The sequence below is a fragment of the Pyricularia pennisetigena genome, chromosome 2, assembly GCF_004337985.1.
Source record: "Pyricularia pennisetigena strain Br36 chromosome 2, whole genome shotgun sequence".
NCBI classification, from domain to species: Eukaryota; Fungi; Ascomycota; class Sordariomycetes; order Magnaporthales; family Pyriculariaceae; genus Pyricularia; species Pyricularia pennisetigena.
In genome coordinates this window covers 875,991-895,562 of record NC_043741.1, presented here as the reverse complement: position 1 = coordinate 895,562, position 19,572 = coordinate 875,991, and the positions used below count along the sequence as shown (strand labels likewise).

General features: G+C 51.0%; 5 protein-coding genes across 5 annotated transcripts; 3 read left to right on the top strand and 2 right to left on the bottom strand.

Moving 5' to 3' along the window:
• Positions 1-3,046: 3,046 nt before the first annotated feature.
• On the bottom strand, positions 3,047-5,324 carry PpBr36_00218 (uncharacterized protein; the record flags this gene model as incomplete). The annotated part of the gene is made up of 3 exons (XM_029887411.1): positions 3,047-3,094; positions 3,164-4,633; positions 4,863-5,324. The coding sequence occupies 3 exons, from the start codon at positions 5,322-5,324 to the stop codon at positions 3,047-3,049; spliced, it is 1,980 nt and encodes a 659-aa protein (XP_029752306.1).
• An 853-nt stretch (positions 5,325-6,177) lies between these two features.
• Positions 6,178-9,559, top strand: PpBr36_00217 (uncharacterized protein; the record flags this gene model as incomplete). The annotated part of the gene is made up of 2 exons (XM_029887410.1): positions 6,178-6,306; positions 6,386-9,559. 2 exons carry the CDS (start codon positions 6,178-6,180, stop codon positions 9,557-9,559), a joined length of 3,303 nt encoding a protein of 1,100 aa, XP_029752295.1.
• Positions 9,560-12,458: 2,899 nt separating this feature from the next.
• On the top strand, positions 12,459-14,729 carry PpBr36_00216 (uncharacterized protein; the record flags this gene model as incomplete). Its single annotated transcript, XM_029887409.1, has 1 exon — positions 12,459-14,729. One exon carries the CDS (start codon positions 12,459-12,461, stop codon positions 14,727-14,729), a length of 2,271 nt encoding a protein of 756 aa, XP_029752296.1.
• A 1,801-nt stretch (positions 14,730-16,530) lies between these two features.
• On the bottom strand, positions 16,531-17,238 carry PpBr36_00215 (uncharacterized protein; the record flags this gene model as incomplete). Its single annotated transcript, XM_029887408.1, has 1 exon — positions 16,531-17,238. The coding sequence occupies one exon, from the start codon at positions 17,236-17,238 to the stop codon at positions 16,531-16,533; it is 708 nt and encodes a 235-aa protein (XP_029752297.1).
• A 788-nt stretch (positions 17,239-18,026) lies between these two features.
• Positions 18,027-19,349, top strand: PpBr36_00214 (uncharacterized protein; the record flags this gene model as incomplete). Its single annotated transcript, XM_029887407.1, has 1 exon — positions 18,027-19,349. The coding sequence occupies one exon, from the start codon at positions 18,027-18,029 to the stop codon at positions 19,347-19,349; it is 1,323 nt and encodes a 440-aa protein (XP_029752298.1).
• Between the last annotated feature and the right edge of the window lie 223 nt (positions 19,350-19,572).

Sequence of the window (19,572 nt, the reverse complement as noted above, 5' to 3'; positions counted from 1 at the left end):
AAAGCACGACCCACGACCCTGCAGCCTGTCAGCTTAATCGCCTTACTCACAGTAGAGATGGTGTTGCTGGAGCACCCACATAGAAATCCGGGGGACGCGCAAAACTTCTTTTCCCTACACGCGAAAGCTCGTGTCGTATCCGAAAGACGTCGACTACACAAGCGCTATTTAGTTTGGGCATCAGATAGTTGTTCTTTTTTTTTCGTCAACTTCTACTTCTCCTTTTCTTCATTGGTGTGCCGCTTGAGCCACTGGGCTAGCGGGAGCAAACAAAAGAAGAAGAAACGCATTGAAGAACGCCGGATCTGTCAGATTTCAAGCCGTACAACAGCTGAATTCCGCGCCACATACGACTTTCCCTGAAGATCTTATGTTTGATCCGTCCTCTACTTTTCTTTTGCTTGATATTTCTCCCATGTTTGACACGTGACTATATCCATGTCAAGGCATATTTACAAGCTTCCTTGCAATTTCTATCTACAGTATCACGGGTTGACCAGTGGACAATTTTATGATCTGCCTCTCCAATCTTTTGTCTTAACCCTACAAAAAAAAAAAAAAAAAAAAAAAAAAAAAAAAAAAAACGGTGATAGGCACAGTTGACACCCCTGGTTTGAATCGCCTTGCTCATCATAATTTCGCAACTTTTCCCAGATATTCAACGTCTGAAACTGGGAGGGGCCGACTGGCCGAGATTTTGAAAGACATTTGATATGGATACTTTTGATATTCTAGCCGTCAATCATAATCCGGCAATCATATTTTAAGACTCAATCTTGCAAAGTTTAACCATCAGACCAATCCGCCCTTCCCGCCCTCCTATACATCCATCCCCCGACCATCCTTCGACAGCCCGACCCTCGTGACAAGTCGCAAGCGCTTGCCTGCAGCACGCATCCCGATCGTCCATTGGATATCATGCAACCCGCGCACTGGATGTGGGGTTGGCAGTGGCCGTTTTCAGGTGTCAATAAAATTCCTCCGTTTCTCGCGACTTCTACGTAGTAAGTATCCTTTTTAGTACAGTCTAGCAAGGACATGCTCGCCAATATCCCCCATGCGATTTGAATCGCACCTTTGGGTTCTGCTTTGGTGCCATATCGGATTGTGGGTGGAAACGCTTCCCATCTGCTAGGTTTGTGACTACTTACTCGATGCGCGTGGACGGGTTTGAGTTCGGCGGCTCGACAGTCCTGCCAGATTTTGTCATGTTGCAAGAGGTTGCAAGTCGCTTCTGTCATGGTACGAAGTGGGATTTGTATGCATTGAATGATATACCTAGTTATTGTCAGAGATTGAAACGTTGAGTAAGGGATATACCTAGGTAGGGGCTGTACGCAGCAAGAAAGTGATGTGTATGTCTACATACAAATTGAAGTATCTTGATAGATCTACCGAATGCCAAGTTCCTCGTTTCAAACGTGCAGGATGATTATTCTTTGATAATCAATCCGGTATACAAATTTTACATGGCCTTTCTTATTTGTTTGATTCCTCATGTCCAGCTTTGCCCAATGCTATCCGTTTGTTTACTTTTAGTATAGACTATGCAAGTCAACAAAACTACCCTAGTGACTACTGGCATTGCCGGCGCAGCTTTCGCTCTGCCCGAGGCTGAGGTTTCTATCCAGCCTATTCCTGGCAGTCCCAAGCAGGCAGAGGTTGAAATGCGACCCCACGTACGTAAATCCCATGAACCAACCATACCGATAAAAATAACAAAAGGTACATACAAAGATAGGTGTGGCAGTGATGGAAATCATTCATATGCTGGCCAAATATATAATTGGTTACGAATTGCAAAATCATCGACGGCCAATGCACATGTCGAGCGTGACTGAAAATACCAGAGAAAGAAAGAGAAAAAAGTTTTTTTTTTTTTTTTTTTTTTTGTTGTTGTTTATACTCGCATTATCACACGGGCGCTTCCCAAGGTTCTACCCTGTTTAGCATTGCACTATTTCAGATCGCTTTCGCAGGCTTTTTGCTGAGCCGTATTTTTATTTCATGTATTTTTGTTCACTTTTTTATTTTTATTTTTACTTTATTTTTGTTACTAATTTCTCCAGACAAACGCGCGCGCTAATCGACGGGAGATGACGTTCTTGCATTTGTTGATCGCCCGTCGCCTATCGATCGTGTTTTGCTAGCTAGCTCAAGAAAAGGCCTTCGTGTCCAATCATTCCTCATCACACGAACCAGGTGGCTGTAATGCATACCGTCCGTCACATTGATCAATCAATCCTGGGTCAACATTGGTATACATGATTCTTCCATTTTCCCAAGTTGTTTGCGGTTTTATCCGTCCAAGTGTACCTAATTGTATATATATAATTCAAGACAAAGAAAAAAGGTGGGCATGGCCAAAGGATGCAGCCCAAAGTATTGCTAAAAGCGGCATGGTATCAGTTTGTTTCCTTTCTTTGATCACTTTGCCATGATCCATCACAATGGTGATCTTTATTTTTAAAAATCAACGGCATAGTTACGGTAGGCCATTCTCAAGGTCCTCGTCGGGTTGGGGAATGGGTAGAAGGTACGAACGCTTGTTTATTCATTCCCATCCAACTCTCCTCCCAGCCGTAGAGATAAAATAAACAAAGCCCAACCAGTTTAAGCCAGAGACAGTGGAAGAACCACCTGTTCTTGGTATTTGATTTCGGAGGGAAAATAAGCCCCTCCCCTTTTTGCCGCCTTAGTGCAAGCGCCGACAACGCCATGCCCCCCCTGACAATGCTTTAACAAATCAAGAATCCCGTAGAATGAAATAAGAAAAAGCGAAGAAGAAAAGAATCCATGTCCACCACTCATCGTCGCTCAGGTCCAAACGCTAGGGGCTTCAACCGCCGTTTCCCATGGAGATGCATCCAGCCATACAAAGTTCGCTCTTGGGTATACTCCGGTTCCTTATTTTCCTTGGATAATAAAACATAACAATAAAAAAAATCACCGTATCACATCTATCCCTGCTCTCCAAATTCCAGCATCACAATCATGAGACGGGTGACTGATTCACCTCATGATCCTTCTTTGAATGGGCACGGCTTCAGGCCTGGACAGCTGGCACGCCGTTGATAAAAGCTTCGGGCCCGAGCTGTTGAAACACTGGCGTTAGTTGCTTATCACACATTTCGAAGCAGCCATGAATGGGAGGATTGCTTACCGTTGTTTCCCGAAACTTTATCATCGCAGCTTCCAGGTCCCAATTGACCTGGGTCAAGCACATTTCTGAATACTCGGGTGTCATGTTTGTGCGCCGAGAAAGCTCAGCCACAAGCTGTTGCTTCTGTAGTTCAGGGTTCTCAGGGGGAACATTGCTTGTTGGTGCTCCCTGGGGTGGCGGAATGGGGTTGTATGCACGTAGAGAGAGCATGTCGCTCACCACACGAACCTGCGGGCCGCCAGGTGCACCAGGGCCAAGGACAAATGTTCTGGAGAAGCTTCGTTGACCAATGTTGTCGCTATTGGGATCCTTCTCCTCAAATTCACCATGTATGTTGATGATGAGGCCATCGACCCCCTGCGGGCTTTGACTGCTGGGGTCAGCAAGCGCGGGAAGTGGGTGACAGTCGACGAGGTATTTGCTAGTGCTGCTGACAAGATCCGGGTGTTTGGTGGCTGGTAGATTCTTCCACAGCTCCTGGATCAGCTGGCGCCCCTTCAGAAGGCGTTGAATGCGCGGTCCGGGGTGGGTAATTTTGACCAGGTTGCGCGAGTATTTTAAGTATGGTTGCCACGATGGGACTGGAGTGTCGACGTCTCGCGGTGCCTGGTTAACCACCGAGAGCGAGAAACTGGTTTTTTCGTCATAGAACATGGCAGCAAGGCCTGCTCTGTCTGTATCGAACATGGGCAGGAACTGGAGGAGGAATTGTTCTCCAATACTGCCGGCATCACGAAAGTCGGCCCCGCCTTGAGGAATTGGTATAGGTTGCATGGCAGCTTTAGCGGCCTCCTCGGCTGCAATCTGCTCCGGAGTTCGGACCGTGGTGTCACTGAGGAGCTGAAGCTTTGGAAACCACTTCATTATTTCCTCCTTGTAGCTGGGCTCGTTCGTCTCGATCGGGTTGCCTGTAAGCAGTAGGGTCTCGAGGCCTTTGAAGTAGTGTCTCCACCTGGATAGAGACCTGCTGTCCTTGAAGAGGTTTCCGCTGCAGTCTAGGTGCTTCAGGTCCGGAAAGGTAGTGGCTAGGGTAAATACTCGGCTAACGTGATCGATCGAGTTGTTGGCGAGTGAAACACTATGTATGGCCTCGCGCTTCTGTTCAGCACCCGAGAAAACTTCGTCGCATATGGTCATCAGAGCCATGAATGTCTTCTCGGCACGTTCCTTGTCGGCGAATGCTGCCATCTCTGAGAGAACGGGGTCCTGGCCCAGGCCTGACAGATCTAACAGCTTCCGTTCAATATCATAACGCCTGCTCAGAATGGCTTTGAACTTCTCCTTTAATTCTGAGGCTTCCGCCGACGGTTGCGATGCACTATGTGTCTTCGAGTCACCGGGCCATCCATGATCGCTCTCGGTGATAGCAAGAGTGGTGCCAGCAAACATCCAGCCGTTGAGTTTCACTATCTCTTCCGCGTCCTCCTTACTAGCGAGGACATGGAGAACGAGGTTCTTATCAAGATGAGACTGAGGTCGGTAAGTTAGTATGCAATACCATGTTATGATTCTGATCAACGTGGCTATTATCAAATGAATACAGGGTCCATAAGTAACAACCAAGAGTCCGTACACCATCTGCCCCCGAGGATCTAACCCCGGCCAACTTCACATTGTCTACGTGGTGGTCTTTCCCAGTGGTGAGGCCGAAGGCAAAGATTACCCGACATGGTCCCGATCTTGTTATTTTTTGACATACCTTTTTGACAGTTACCGTCCTTTTACACATATTTTGAGCCTTGCGCTCCAGAAAATCAAGAATATTCCGTAAGCCTTGGTCTTGGTTGCTGGAGGCCTTGCTCTGCTTGAGGCCTTCGACCCGAAGAATTATTGTGTTGTGTGATCGCCTGGGGCGTGTGCTAACTTCTGAACCATTCGAGTTGATGTGTCGCAAGATCTTGTCCTGCGCAGCCACTATTGCCGACCGGCCTGGGGGTCCGCTACGCAGGCCGGGACGTCCGCGTTTTGCTGATGAAGCGTTCTTGTCATTATTTGCGGACCTCTTGCCGATGCCTCCGCCTGACTTGGTTGATTTTATCGACGCATCCATGACGAGGTCGCCGTCGCGGTCAACCCTGCCCGCACCACCACCACGACGTGCACCGGCACCGCCTCTGGTGGAGCTGCGGGTGGTTCGCGCTGGTCCTGTCGGAGGAGCCATGGTCGAACGATTGTGGGGAAAGTGTTGTGTTGTGTTGTGTTGTGTAGAGTGTAGGTGTGCTCAGGTTGGCCAATCGAGGTTCGATGATACAGCGAGCGAAAAGATGAATGGCTAGGTCGAAAAGAAGGTCGGATGATGTGCGCAACTGAGGGATGCGCTCGCGCAAACAAGGAGAGTTGGTGGGCTGGTGCGCTTCTTGTGCAAGATTTCTCCCGGAAGCTCTTTGTCCAGGAGATCTGCAAACGGCCAGTGTTCGCTTGTGGTGAGCGACTCAGTTCAAAGACAGAACAGAGAAAGATGTCTTGACCGAGCGCGATTAAATAGAAAAAAAAAAGGATGCCACAACAGCAGGTTGAAGGAGAAACGAAAGGTTGGGTTTCCACTCGGCTGCATGCAGGAACCACGACCTCAAGCTTGAAAGACAAATGACGACGGGTCTAGGCGCGCTCCGGCAAAAATGTCAAGGCATGGTTTCGGCAGCATGATGTGTTTATGTAAGATTTCTAACCCCACTTTGCGCGCAACAAGCCTTGGCTGACTCATTTTCGCTAGGCAGTAACCACCAAAATGCTGCCAAGCAGGAGCCGCCGCACGTGACCTGGCGTTTTACTAATTCGCGATTAGACCGACAAGCGCGTTTTGGTTGTTGCAATGCAGGCCACCACCATCATCAACAACACTACCTTATCTGGATTCAGTGGCTAAGAAAAGTTAAATGTCCAGTCATACTTCACGCATGATGTCTCATCAGGGGTGCATTGCTTTACAATCCCAATAATGATCTCAATGATTTTCGAATTAATTCAAACATGACTCTGCTCCGGGGGAATCAGACTTGCCTACAATCCTTAACATGGGTTCTGATTACGATTCTTTCGACGACGATGTCGCCGATGAGGTGTTGATGGCTCTCGAAAAACCAGCTACAATTGGATCGCATGCTCGTCAGCAGCAGCAAAAAAGGGTTATTTCTAACGCGATAGTAAGGAAAACTTGATTCTCTGCATACATCAGCTGCACGTGCAAAGCTTGTCATGCATTGATGCTAACCTACATGATAGTCCCATAATGCGACAGAGCTGGAATTGGAGGATCTTGATTCAGATGCCTTCGACTACTCACCTGAGAGGGAACGGGAAAGGCCTACTCAGCCTGTACGCAACCAAGTGCGAAACTTTCAACAGACCACCCTGTTAGGGCGCATCGCGAACCAAGCCCCCGAGCCTTTGGGGACACAGCCGCGCAATGCTAGAGTCTTTCGCGCAGACTTGCCCCCAGAAGTGCCAACACATCATGAACTTGATCCCGAGGCCCTAAAAACATGGGTCTATCCTACCAACCTGGGCCCCATCCGTGACTACCAATTCAGCATCGTAAAAAATGGTCTTTTCAACAACACACTTGTGGCCCTGCCCACTGGTCTTGGAAAGACTTTCATTGCAGCAACTGTTATACTTAACTTCTTCCGTTGGACCAGAAATGCGCAGATGGTCTTCGTCGCTCCTACAAAGCCTCTGGCATCTCAGCAAGTCGAAGCTTGCTTAAACATTGCTGGCATTCCTCGCTCGCAGAGCACTCTTCTTACGGGAGAAACCAAGCCGGTACTTCGTGAGGCTGAGTGGGAGGGCAAGCGACTCTTCTTCATGACGCCGCAGACATTAATGAATGACCTCTCAAAGGGCTATGCTGACCCCAAAAGGATCGTCCTGCTCGTCGTGGACGAAGCGCACCGCGCCACTGGAGACTATGCTTATGTCAAGGTCATCGAGTTCATCCGTCGGTTCTCCAAGAGCTTCCGCGTGCTTGCTCTCACAGCCACGCCAGGATCTACCGTCGAGGGTGTTCAAGACGTGATTGACAATCTAGGCGTTTCACACGTTGAGATCAGAACCGAGGAGTCGATCGACATACGAAATTATGTCCACTCCCGTGAAATAGATCGCATCGTCTTGGAACCGTCGGATGAGATGCTTCGCATCAGTGAGCTCTTTTCTCAAGCCTTGAAGCCTTTGCATTCCAAGATAAGCCAGCAGAACATATATATTGGGCGAGATCCTATGTCGATTACAACATTCGGTCTTCTCAAAGCTCGACAAGACTGGATGAAAGGTCCCGGCAGGTTTGCCAACCAAGGACTGAAGATGATGCTCATGGCCATCTTCACTATCTTGCAAAGTCTCGCTCACGCCATTAAGCTGCTCAACTACCATGGCATCCGGCCATTCTACGATAACCTGGTTGCATTCAGAGCTGAAACAGAAGACAAGGGACAGAAAGGCTCCAAATATAAGCGTCAACTGATTGGCGAGCCGAGCTTCCAGGAAATGATGGATCTTGCATCCAAGTGGCTCAAAATTGACGGGTTCGCTGGTCACCCAAAGTTGACACACCTCTGTGACAACCTCCTCAACCATTTCATGGATGCTGGCGAAGGGTCAAGCACTCGCGTTATTGTCTTTAGCGAATATCGAGACAGCGCGGAAGAGATCACGCGTGTCCTCAACGTGCACAAGCCTATGATCAGCGCCTCACTTTTCGTTGGTCAGGCAGACTCAAAGAAAAGTGAAGGGATGAAACAAAAACAGCAGATCGAGACGATTGCCAAGTTCAGAGATGGCACTTTCAACGTCCTGGTCGCCACATCGATTGGTGAAGAGGGTCTCGACATTGGCCAAGTCGACCTCATCATTTGTTATGATGCCTCCTCGTCTCCCATCCGTATGCTGCAGCGCATGGGACGAACAGGAAGGAAGAGGGCTGGAAAGATTACGCTCCTTCTCATGAAGGGGAAAGAGGAGGAAAACTATGCCAAGGCGCAGGATAACTACGAAAAGATGCAAAAGCTCATTTGTGAGGGTAGCAGGTTCAACTTTAGACACGATCTATCCTCTAGAATCGTTCCTCGAGACGTTAAGCCCGAGGTTGACAAGCGCATGGTGGAGATTCCTATCGAGAACACGCAAGACACTTCGTTACCGGAACCCAAAGCCCGCAGTACGCGCGGCAAGAAGGCAAGCAAGAAAAAGTTCAACATGCCAGATGGCGTTGAGACAGGGTTCAACAGCGTAGCGTCCATGCTTGGCATTTCAACATCCAAAGCTCAACCAACCAAGTCACCTAAAAAGGTTGAACCTAAGGAGACCGATGAGATCTCCCCGATACCTCCTCTTGAGCGTGTCTTACTCAGCGCAAAAGAGTTGGCAGAGTTGAACAAAAAGTATAGGGACTTGCCATTCTTTCACCAAGCCACCGAAGAAATCAGCATGCCGAGCTTGACCGCCCATCCAGATCTACAGCGTGTGCTTCGGCCTACAGTCCATATCAAGCATGGCTCGTATACCAAACGGTGCGTCAGGCTGTTTAAAAAACTGTCAAATTCACAGGGGATCGAGACCAGGCATACAAAACCACATGGACACACCGACACGAGTAGATATTTGGACATACCCGTGCCTCCGTTCGCAGAAGAATCTGGCGATGATGTCACTGTCGTATCATCGGGCCGCAAACGCTCCCTTTCACCATCATTCGCGGCCAGCCCGCCGCTGCCAGGTCGCAAAAGAAAAGCAGACGCTGCCGCGGCGCCAAGATCGAAACGACAGTCGGTCGTGGACGAATATGCCTCCGAATCAGAGGATGATGCACCGCCAGCCCGCCAAAGGAGAACGAGCGCCGCTGCAGATTCAAGATCAAAACGACAATCTGTGGTGGATGAATATGCTTCCGAATCAGAAGCCGATGCCATCACTCGGGACTCTGAGGACGAAGAATCTTTGGGTTCACTCGCAGATTTCATATCCGATGGGGAAGTCAACGACAATTTCCCGAAGGATATGGCAGGCTTTACATCAGACGAAGATGACGACTATAGGAGCGGCACTCTGGCTAAATCCTCATCGTCGGGACCCCTGCCAGGTCGCCAAGTACACCGGTCCTCAGGCGTGGCCTCACAATCTGGCTCGGCAGCGCCAGCGGCAATCGAGCCGTTCTTCGTCCCGGCATCTCTGCCGGGTACTCAACAGACAGATGACGACGAAGATATGCCCGACATTGGAGTTTTGGTGGGAAAAAAACAACTGGAGACGAGGGTGCGTAAACCTGCCAAGAAAAGCAGAGCGGTGTTTCTCAGTAGTGACAATGATGACGATGACAATGACGACGAAGACAACGTTCAGGCAGGGCCGGCAAAACGTACTGTCCGCCGGCGAGTTATTGAAGACAGTGAAAGCGACTGAGTGGGAGTTTTTGTGGTTATCGTATAACAATCCAATAAAAAGCTGGACTATACGTCTGGAAACTCCTCAAACACTGTAATGCCACTTGATGTTTGAAACGGGCCCACAGCGCTCAGTAGCAGCGCTCAGGGCCGTCCCGCCTGACATGTCGTCATGGGTATTACTGAAGCTTACTTGGCTACCCTGCCTCTCTTACTATGTGGACCTACCTTACCCTGATTAAGCGAGAACCTAACAATTAGCTTAGAGGCAAACAGGCAGCCAAATTCCCAACCTGGCATGTCGACCCCACCGGGCATTGGTTTAGGTACCTCAGGTAGACATACACGATATCATAACGATTGAGCTTTTGTATGCGGCTGCCATTGTGGCTCTCTTTAGTTTTTTTACTTATATATATATATATATCTTTTTTTTATCGCTGTCTTTTTTTTTGTATCGCTCAGTCAAAATATGAATCGCATGAAAGAACAACCACGGTGGCCACAATCAACTTGGTGTGGAAATTGGGAGCCGACAGGCTGCCAGACCTAGTCAGAGTATGGTTGTTGCATTTCCTTCTGATTGGCATGGCGAACGACTTCAAGTAGCACTAGGTCTAGGTCCGGTTCAGACTTCGTTGTGACTGGTCGGCAAGGTGGGATAGGAAGGTTTTTCTCTTTTCTCCAAGCTCTTTGTTCCAGATATCCCGATTTGTCGCTTTGTCTAAGACACGCAATGCCAATGCTTTTGTATCTCTCGGTTGAATTTCGAGTTCGACCCAGACGGAAGCGGCGGGTGAAATTGGCAGTCACAGAATTTTTGTTTTAGCAGGCTTCACGATTCTCTGGCTCTCGATTCCACCACCCAACGGAACGGACGGTCTGGAATTCGTATAATCTAGGCTTGCTCCGTCCAGTCTCTGGGGATTGGTGGATATGAATACAACAGCACCATTTTTAATTAAGCGAGTGGATCTCCCCCCGGCCAGTTCTTGTGGCCGAGTAGGCTCAGCCTTACCACCCCAACCAAACAATTGGCGGCAAATGAAGCAATCACAACACTGGACGCGAACGGTGAGCAAGGACAGGAATTGGGTTGGGAGGAATAGCCTTTTTTTGTCCACTCTTCCCATCGGTGGAGCCCTCATTCGTACATATACGTTATTATCAATCGCCCATCCATTCCCTGGAATGGCATATTACTTTGAATAGTTGTTGATGGAAGGATTTGTAAATCACTGATCCAGTACACTCTTATCCAGATCTACAAAGTGCTGTACTCCGTAAATCTTCTTCCAGGGGTGTATTCGCTAAGAATCAATGTTGGGGATAGGTGGGTCTGATGGCAGCCCAGGACGCCCAGGACTGGCTGTGTGTCGCTTGTTTACTTGTCTTAAATTGCTACCTAAAACCTTTGATACTTCATTTTTAGAATTGGTAATTCTATGTGCCGTCCAAAAAGGCTTTCTGCAAGTTTGTAAAGCGATACCTAGGGAGATTACACGCTATACAGTAATTCGTGAAGTAAGAAGTAAGGAAGGCCACGACGACGCGACTGCAATCGATGGTGTCGTGCGAAGACTCGATTTGCCAGAGGTTCAGTTGTCTTACCTTATTTATCACGTACCTAGAGTCTGTACGTTACAAGGATAAAATGGCACTCCCGTACTGCCGAACACGTAGTATTTTAAATTGAGAAAGAGTTTGCTCGATCCTTCATCCTGAATCATTGAGCATCTAGCAAAATCGCACAGAACTAGGCCTTGTAGGATCTGTTGAAAATAATGTTTAAAGGTGTCCCGGCGTCAAATCACGACTTCAGGATAAACCAGAAACCTGTGGTCTGAGAGGGGGGAGGCGGAGTAGAACCCAAGCCCACCGCAGTGCGCGCAAATGTACTTTGTTGCGGCTCAATAGCGGTAAAGTGCTATGTGATTACAAACAAAGTGACTTTCAGACAGACCCTGGGCGGTTGCAACGCTGGGGCTGTGGGCTTAATTCCCTCTAACCACAATTGGACGAGCTGCTCAAAAGGTGGAGCAGCTTTTAGGCAACAGCGCGAGAATAATGTGGGCAGGACATGGCTCCCCTCGAAATGAGAAGACGGAAGCTGTCTCCCTGCAGCCAATTCATCTCACTCATCATCTCAAACATCCCTCGGCCTGACGTTTCTGAGTTTTCTCCTCTTTCCTTCCATTTGTTTTTGCAATCATCGACCGCTGCTTCGTCATCACATTGGGTTTGTTCGTTTTTTTTTTTCTTTGTCTGTCTCAGCGTCCTGTGCCACCACGAATAGGGGGCTTACTTGCCTCTGAATACGCCAATTGTTCCTGTCATTCGTCTCATAACCTGCGGGCCGCCTGGGATCCGGAGTGCTCGGAACCCCATCCCCTTCCATTGTTTTCCTCACCGTCTACTGCCGCCTTTATCAGGCTTTTCTCTTGCTGAAGTCCTTTATACTATTGGATTGCGACGCTCAGCCTTTCTCTGCCATCAAACCGCGTTACCTCCGTGTTCTGGCTTCAAGTGCCTGCTTTGAAAATCGGCCAACTGGTATGTTTACTGCTTTGTTTCACTTCTCACTCTCGTCCTGGGATTAGCTCTTGAAAGCTATCCACGAGGATTGGTTCATGGAATTACCCATTTTCCCTTTCAATCGTTCCTATCCCACGCCGGTTCCTAAACAAGCCGGGCGCCGGCCAATCCCGCGTCGTCACCTGTCGTCATTCGAATCCATGGGGATGTGATGCGTCCGCGCTTGCGTGGTTGTGACTCACATATCCCCGCTTCAGCCCTATCTCTGCGAACTGTACTGCATTCCTCTGGATGGGCGCTAACAGTCCACCTTAGCCTTTCGTCTTCCATCAAAACGTTGTGGAAGTAGCTGGGGACTCTCCCCGCAAGTCTAGGACGCCAAGATGTCGAACCCTCGAAGGACCCCGATGACTCGTCCTGATTCTGTCCTACCTCTTAAGACCACTTTGGCTGTTCTCACCAAAGGGGCCACCTTCTCACCCACCAGCCCAGCAACACCTGAGTCTTCATCTTCATTCACGCCGCCTTCATTACATATTCGATCGCATACCGACCTCGATGATGTCGTCGACGCGCATCGTCGCCGTGTTGCTTTGACTCTCGGCGATATCGAAAAGACCCTTGCTGGCATGTCATTGGACTCTCCTAGCCCCAACAAGGCTTTCCGCGACAACAGCTACCCTCTTCCAAGGGGTCTGCTGGACCCTACTCTGATCGGAAAAGACATGGATGTCGAACGTCGCGTTCTGCGGCCTCGGCCCGTCCGTCGCCCTGGGCAATCCCACCACCACGAATCTGACAGTGGACTGGGTTCTTCGATCCTGTCGACGAAGCAGAAGAGCACACCAAATGCTGATTCCACTTCGGCAAAGACCGGAGTTAAAGGCTCTGCTGTGACACGGTCGGCCGCTTCCTCCACCTCAAAGAACCTTCCCAGCCTCAGTGCTCGCGCAACAAACCGTGTGTTTGAGCACACATTGAAGCCCCTCCTTGCGGATTCTTCTTTCAAGGAGTTCCACCCTGTCCTCCTGGAATGTCCGCGCAAGATTCAGTCAAAGCAAATTGTTTGCTTGAGGGATGTCGAAAAGACTCTGCTTTTGACGGCACAGGTAAGTTATCCGACGAATCTCCCAGAAGGCGGTGGGGATACTAATAATGCCATGAAGGGAGTCACGAAAGCTCCAAAGCTCTACCTTGACTTCTGCCTTTCCACTGTTCAATGCATCCAGGCCACGGTTGTCTACCTTAGTGAGACAGAGCAGCGCCGCCCCAAGGACGTCCCCTACAGCAGCGGCTACTTCATCGACCTTGTCGATCAGATCAAGCAGTACGCTCAGCAGCTTTCTGATCAAAAGAAGGCAGGCGCCTCGGAAGTCAACATTAAGGACGAGGTAAAGCTCCACGGTGGCATTGCCGTCAACGGGCGCCCAGCTGAGCTCGTTCGGATCAGCGGTGGCAAGGCCATCTCACTGGCCACTGGCGAGCCTGTCGAGTTGGAAGAGGAAACTACCAGCCCCATCCGATTCAAGCGCTCAGCCAGCCAGCAGCTTGCCGATGACGATGAGATCATGCGTTCCATGGCTCGCCGCAAGAAGAACGCTCCTCCAGAGGAGTACGCGCCCAAGATGTGCCGTGAGCCTGGGTGTGGCAAGGAGTTCAAGAGGCCCTGCGATTTGACCAAGCATGAAAAGACGCACTCGCGTCCGTGGAAATGCCCCGTCACCACGTGCAAATACCACGAATATGGATGGCCGACTGAGAAAGAGATGGACAGGCACCACAATGACAAGCACTCGGCGGCTCCGCCCATGTATGAGTGCTTGTACAAGCCTTGCCCATACAAGTCAAAACGGGAGTCGAACTGCAAGCAACACATGGAGAAGGCCCACGGCTGGACCTACGTTCGCACCAAGGCCAACGGCGGCAAGAAGATTGACAGCAACCCTTCAGGCAGTGTCACACACGCCACTCCTCAGCTCACAAACATGCCCACTCCTCCCAGCGACAACGGTGTTTTTGCCGGGCTGGCCACCCCACCAATGGAGTACACCATGCCGGCGTACAACAACAACATTGAGTTTCCCACATATGTGGCTCAGGATCAGTTCCAGATCCAATTTCCACAGGAGTTGTCTCTTGACTATTCTCCATCAGCTGTATCCGACCATGCAACCCCCTCCTCACACTCAAACGTCAGCGGCGGCTCTCCCTTCGAGTCTCCGTACCAAGACCCCAGCAGTGACTTCACCGTCTATGACGACATCTACAACGCCAACGCTCAGGTCCAGATGCAGAACCCTTTTAGCGAAAAGGACGCTGCGCAATTCCTTGCGTTTGTCACCAACGCCGAGTTTGAGACTACCAAGGCTGCGCCGGTCCACTTCTCGCCGGCTGGCCAGGGAAACGCTATGCTTTTTACACCTAGCACGCTTGCCGACTACGATGAGAGCTTTGACGATTTCCAAAACAACGCGCAGATGGGCGCAGACTTCTGCCTCTTCCCCGCCAACGGGGTCAAGCAGAATTCGCCGACGCCTCTCTTTGGCGAGATCCCTAGCGTCGCCGCTGGATACTCGCAGCCCACGTCTCAGGAACTGTTGCCTAATGACTGGCGCATGAACCAGTACCAGGGATTGGGCTTCTCTCAAAACTGAGGCCATGGAACTACTTGATTTATGATGGAGCGGGAGCAATAAGCCTGTATTATTTATTGATTATTGTTTGTTTTTTTTATGTCTCTTTTGACACGTGATTCAATTCAATTGCCCAAGATTTTCACTCTCGTTATCTGGGAGCACTTATTTACTTTTTCCTTGCGAGCGACATGATGACAGAAACGGCATCTTTGGTTTCTTTATGTGGACATGGTGACACACGATGTCATTGTGGGCCCTGATTTTTGTTTTCGGCTGATCAAGATGACCTACGACGCGAAGATGATCTTTACGCATTTCTCAGCATTACTAGATTGCGCTTCTTCTCTTTATCCTCACTTGCTCTTTATTTTTCTTTCTTCTTTTTTTTTTTTTTACTTTGAGGATTGGACATCGCGGAAATCAAAAGGGATTTTCGTATTGGGAGGAACTTTGGGAAGAAATAACAAGGGAAAACATGGAATGGCTTTGGTTGATGGCACAGACATTGCTCATCGGCACGCCGAAGCTAAAGGAATCAGTTTAACGTTTAGATAGCTATCATTACAGGCAATACAATCCTATTGTCCGTTAGTCAAGCCTCACTTTGCTCTCCGTTCGACTGACAACATGATTGAAAAGAAGATTGGGCCTTGGAGATGTGCTGGTAAGATAATTTATTGCGCAGAGAGTGGCTTCTACGATAGATGTGGGTGGCTGAAGTTGAAATTTCAGCCTGGTTGTGGAGAAAAACAGCAGCGCGGCCCACATTTGATTCCCACCAAAAGCCAGCGCGCCTCCAAAATTTTGCCGACCTGAAGATTCTTTCAGCTTTACTCACCACAACCTGGCTGGGTCTCGCGCGACGCCATCCAGTATAGAAGGTGTTGCCTAGTGACATTCGCGATTGCTCAATGTGAGTTTGCTTTTGAATATTCTTATTGCCTTTTCAGTTCAATCTATCGCTGCACCATATCGATTGGGAGGGAGTCACTTGCCCAGGTATCTGCCTGCTGCCTTTCGCCCGTTTTTCAATTCTCGTCTTGTTGTCCTTTGTCTTGAGAACCAAGCACCACAAAGCATGGTTCGCATAACTCTGTCTACCCTCTCGCTGCCCCATCCTTGCCCATTTTATTTACTATTTGAAAAGAAATAAGTCCCCAATACCATGATGATCCGGACCTCTAAAGGGTCCAACCCAATATATCTCAGTAATAGGAAGAGCCGTCTGAGACTGTCTCCGGGGAAAAAGGGGACTTGGACGTTTGGGTTCTTCTCAGCGGCCTTTCTCCGGATCCTCCTTCGGCAACCTTCGTCTCGGCTCTCCCGACCCGGCTCACACCAAACGCGTTGCATCGTCATATGTTCGCGGGGCTGTCGGGAGGTGGTTGGGGCGGAGGGTGTGGGGATGGTTGTGCTTTGAACTCGGGTTTCTGATGGGGATTTATTCTTGATCTTTTTGTTATTGATTTTCTGTCGAGTCTACAGCGCGGAGAACCTCGTTTTGCTAACGGCTCAAGAACAATACAGGAACATGAGTGAGCTTAGGGTGGTTCCCAAGTCAGACTGAAAAGTTTGAATCTGGTTGTTTTTACAGGTAGGGACAGGTGGGCAAAATTGGTGCCTGAGCTGTGCTGGTCGCTCGCGGCAGATAGCAGCTGGAGATGTTATCAGGCATAGGAACAGAATACTACACTTGGCTTGGGAGCAGGACCCTTTTCGAGACTCTGCCGTCAATGTGCCGATGATGGGCTTTAGTGAAAGAAAGAATAAAAAAAAATTAAAAAAAGCGATATGAGGAAACAATCGAGGCAAATTGACACTAGTCAATATCAAAGTAGGACTTGCCATATCTCACCTTGACCATGGCTACGGGACTTACCGGCGACGGCGTGAATGTCCTGAGATCAGACTGCTCGATCGGAGACACATTGCGCGCGGCCGCCACCGGGTGCTGTGTAGCCCGCCTTTCCCTCGTCGGCCTATGTCCCACAGGCGCGGTCGGCGGCGGCGGCGGCGGCGGCACCTGTGGCATGGGCGACGGCCTGGCGTTGGCCAGCGTCGAGTACTTGGACATGGGAATCGCGATGCGCTGCTGTCCGACCGGGCGCCCACTGGTCCTGCTACTGCTACTGTTGTTGTAGTAGTAGCCATTCATCGGCCTTGGCTGCTGCTGCTGCTGTTGCTGCTGCTGCATGGCGACGTGGCCCGGTTGCAGGGCCGGCGGCGGCCGGGCTGGCCTCGTCGGTGGCGCCGCGGGACATTGCGGTCGCTGTCGGTCCTGGACCTTCCAGCGGGCTTTTTGCTGCTTGGCCTTGCCGGGGCCGCCGTTCAGCAGGTCGTGGGCGTGCTGGACCACACGCCTGTCGCTGGTCTCCTGGGCGCGCCGGTCCATGGGCACGACGACCTGCACGTCGCAGACCTTGCGCCTGCGGCGGCACAGGAAGCAGCTGCGCTCCGCGCGGCGCGCCTCGGCTTCCCAGGCTGCGCAGCGCTGGACCCGGTCGGTGGAGAGTGATTTGATGCACATTTGCTTTTTTTTTTTTTTTCGTTTTTTGTAATGGGGAGTTGATGTGTGTATGAATATATGTATGTTGCGTGCGTCACGGGATGGTGCAGTCCAGCAGGGAAATGGACGGGGATATAGATGTACGGAAAGTAAAGAACTTGGCGACATGCTTTGGAAACCGGGGACGTAGCCATGGTAAATAAATTCCTAAAGAGCAAAGAGGTTGTTGTTGTTGTTCTTTTAGACTAAACAAAGATGTGTACAGAGACCGGGCCAGAATGTTGGGTGCAAGACCCCTTGTAAAGGTATAAAGCAAACAAAGAAACAATCCCTACTCTTCTTTGTTACAATGCCGACAGCATTGTCCTTCTCTTGCCTCTTTGTATCCGCGCTCATGGGAACGAGAACAACAGCAGAGGCCCAGAGAATAATGCAACTTCAGGGTCTAGACTTTCGGAACAAGGACTTATACTACACTCCACAATATGGACGATAGCCACTATACCACCAAGGGAAGCTATATTCCCTAAAGGCCTCATAATGCCTTTTGCTGACGACAAACAAAGGAGATTCAACCCCATGGCCCCTTGCGATCCCATTTTAAAAGTGACTTTAGACCGCGCTTGAATCCGTCTCACGAACTACCGATGAGTCCATACGTATCATCAAAGTCACTTGAACAACAGGGCAACAGAGCAAGTAGGTTTTTCTTATCTGTACTTGTAGCGAGGCCCGGTTAGTGAAAAACCCTCGCGCTCTCTATTACATTTTCAGTCAGCCACACCCTCAAAGCAGCCACGAGCAGAATCATGAGTTCCACTCTCAGAGCGCTTCGTAACCTCTGGCCAAACTCGACGCAGGATCAACCCCATCAGCAACAAGAGCAGCAAAAAGCAGCAACAGAGAGAGATCCCAGCAACACCAAACCCAGGCCCTCCCCGTCACCATCTTCGCAAGAGGGCCAGAAGCTCGCCCGAGCCCGAGCGGCAGTGCGAGACGGTCCCCGCGACAGCTGCCACACCACCCTCCGCAGCAAAGCCCGCACTCCGCAGGGCTTCTCCGAGACGCGCGTGTGGATGCTGAGCCGCAGCCTGTCGACGCGGCGGCGCGCCGAGGCCCAGCTGCGGCTGCGCAGGGACGAGGCCGAGTCGCGCCTGCTGGCCGACAGGAGGAGCTGGCCGTCGCTCGCAAGCCTCGTCCGCTTCGGCCTGCGAGGCGCGGACCGCCACTGTCATGCCGCTGCCGTCCCTGCCGCGCGCGTCCCCAGGATACCCTCTTTCCAGTGGGCCGGGGATGGCGGCTTCTGCGCCGCGGTGGTGGATGGGATGAGCCTGTGTGATATGCTGCTCCCCGCGCCGGAAGATGACGACGACGAGGTCGAGAGCTATTTCCTTTCCCAGGGCGGTCCTCCCCGGGGCCACAAACCCCCGCGACTGTCCAAGCCGCTCCCTCCTCCTCCTCCTCCCCGCTCGGTCCCAACAGCACCATCCAGCATCGCGACGCCGCCGGGCCAACTCGACGCCATCGTGCCTTCGACCGCCGCCCAGCACCTGGCAGCGTACCTCTCGCTCCCGGCGCGCCTCGCGCCGCAGGACGTCGTCGAGCATGTGCTGGGGCGTCCGAAACTCCGCGCGGCGGTCTCGCGCCTCCGCGCCGCCGACGCGGACCTGTTCAACAGCATGCCATGGGCCGAGATAGTCGGCGGCGTCTGGGACGACAACGAACACCACGTCCAAAGTCGCAGTGCAGAGCACACCGACGGCGGCAGGGAGGCTCCGTGCTGTCCCGAGACGCGGCAGGCCTGGGCGAGGTTGCACGCGCGCAACGCGGCCAACAAGCACCGGCGGCAGCGCTGGGAAGTCGTCGTCGTGGCCGGCAGCGGCGCAGATCAGGACCTGTTCCCGCTGGAGAGGCGGCGCGACCAGAAGAGGCGGCTCGCGGCGCTCTCCAAGGCGTGGCAGAGGGGTTCGCCGCGCGTGACGGGACCCGCGGCGCTGTACCGCGTGCACGACAACGTCGGCTGCGCATCGTCGTCTTTCGCAGCACCCGGGCGAGAGGAGCTCGTTGACGACGTGCTGAGCTGGACCCGGCCCGGGAGGTCTAAGCTGCGCGAGGTTGTCGTGGTTGCGTGAATCAGACAATAGAGTCTAGTATGTGTCTTTTCGGAATACTGGTACAGGTAGATAGGGGGTTGACTCCTCTGGCTGACCTATTTGAAAGGGTTTGAATCGTTTTAGCTCGTCGCTCATTGTAAGTTGTTTCTTTGGTTTCTTGCCCTTTGTTCCGCTTCAGCATTAACTACATCTCGATCCAGACATCGTAAACACATTCCTACCAGTTCTCATGCTATTGAAA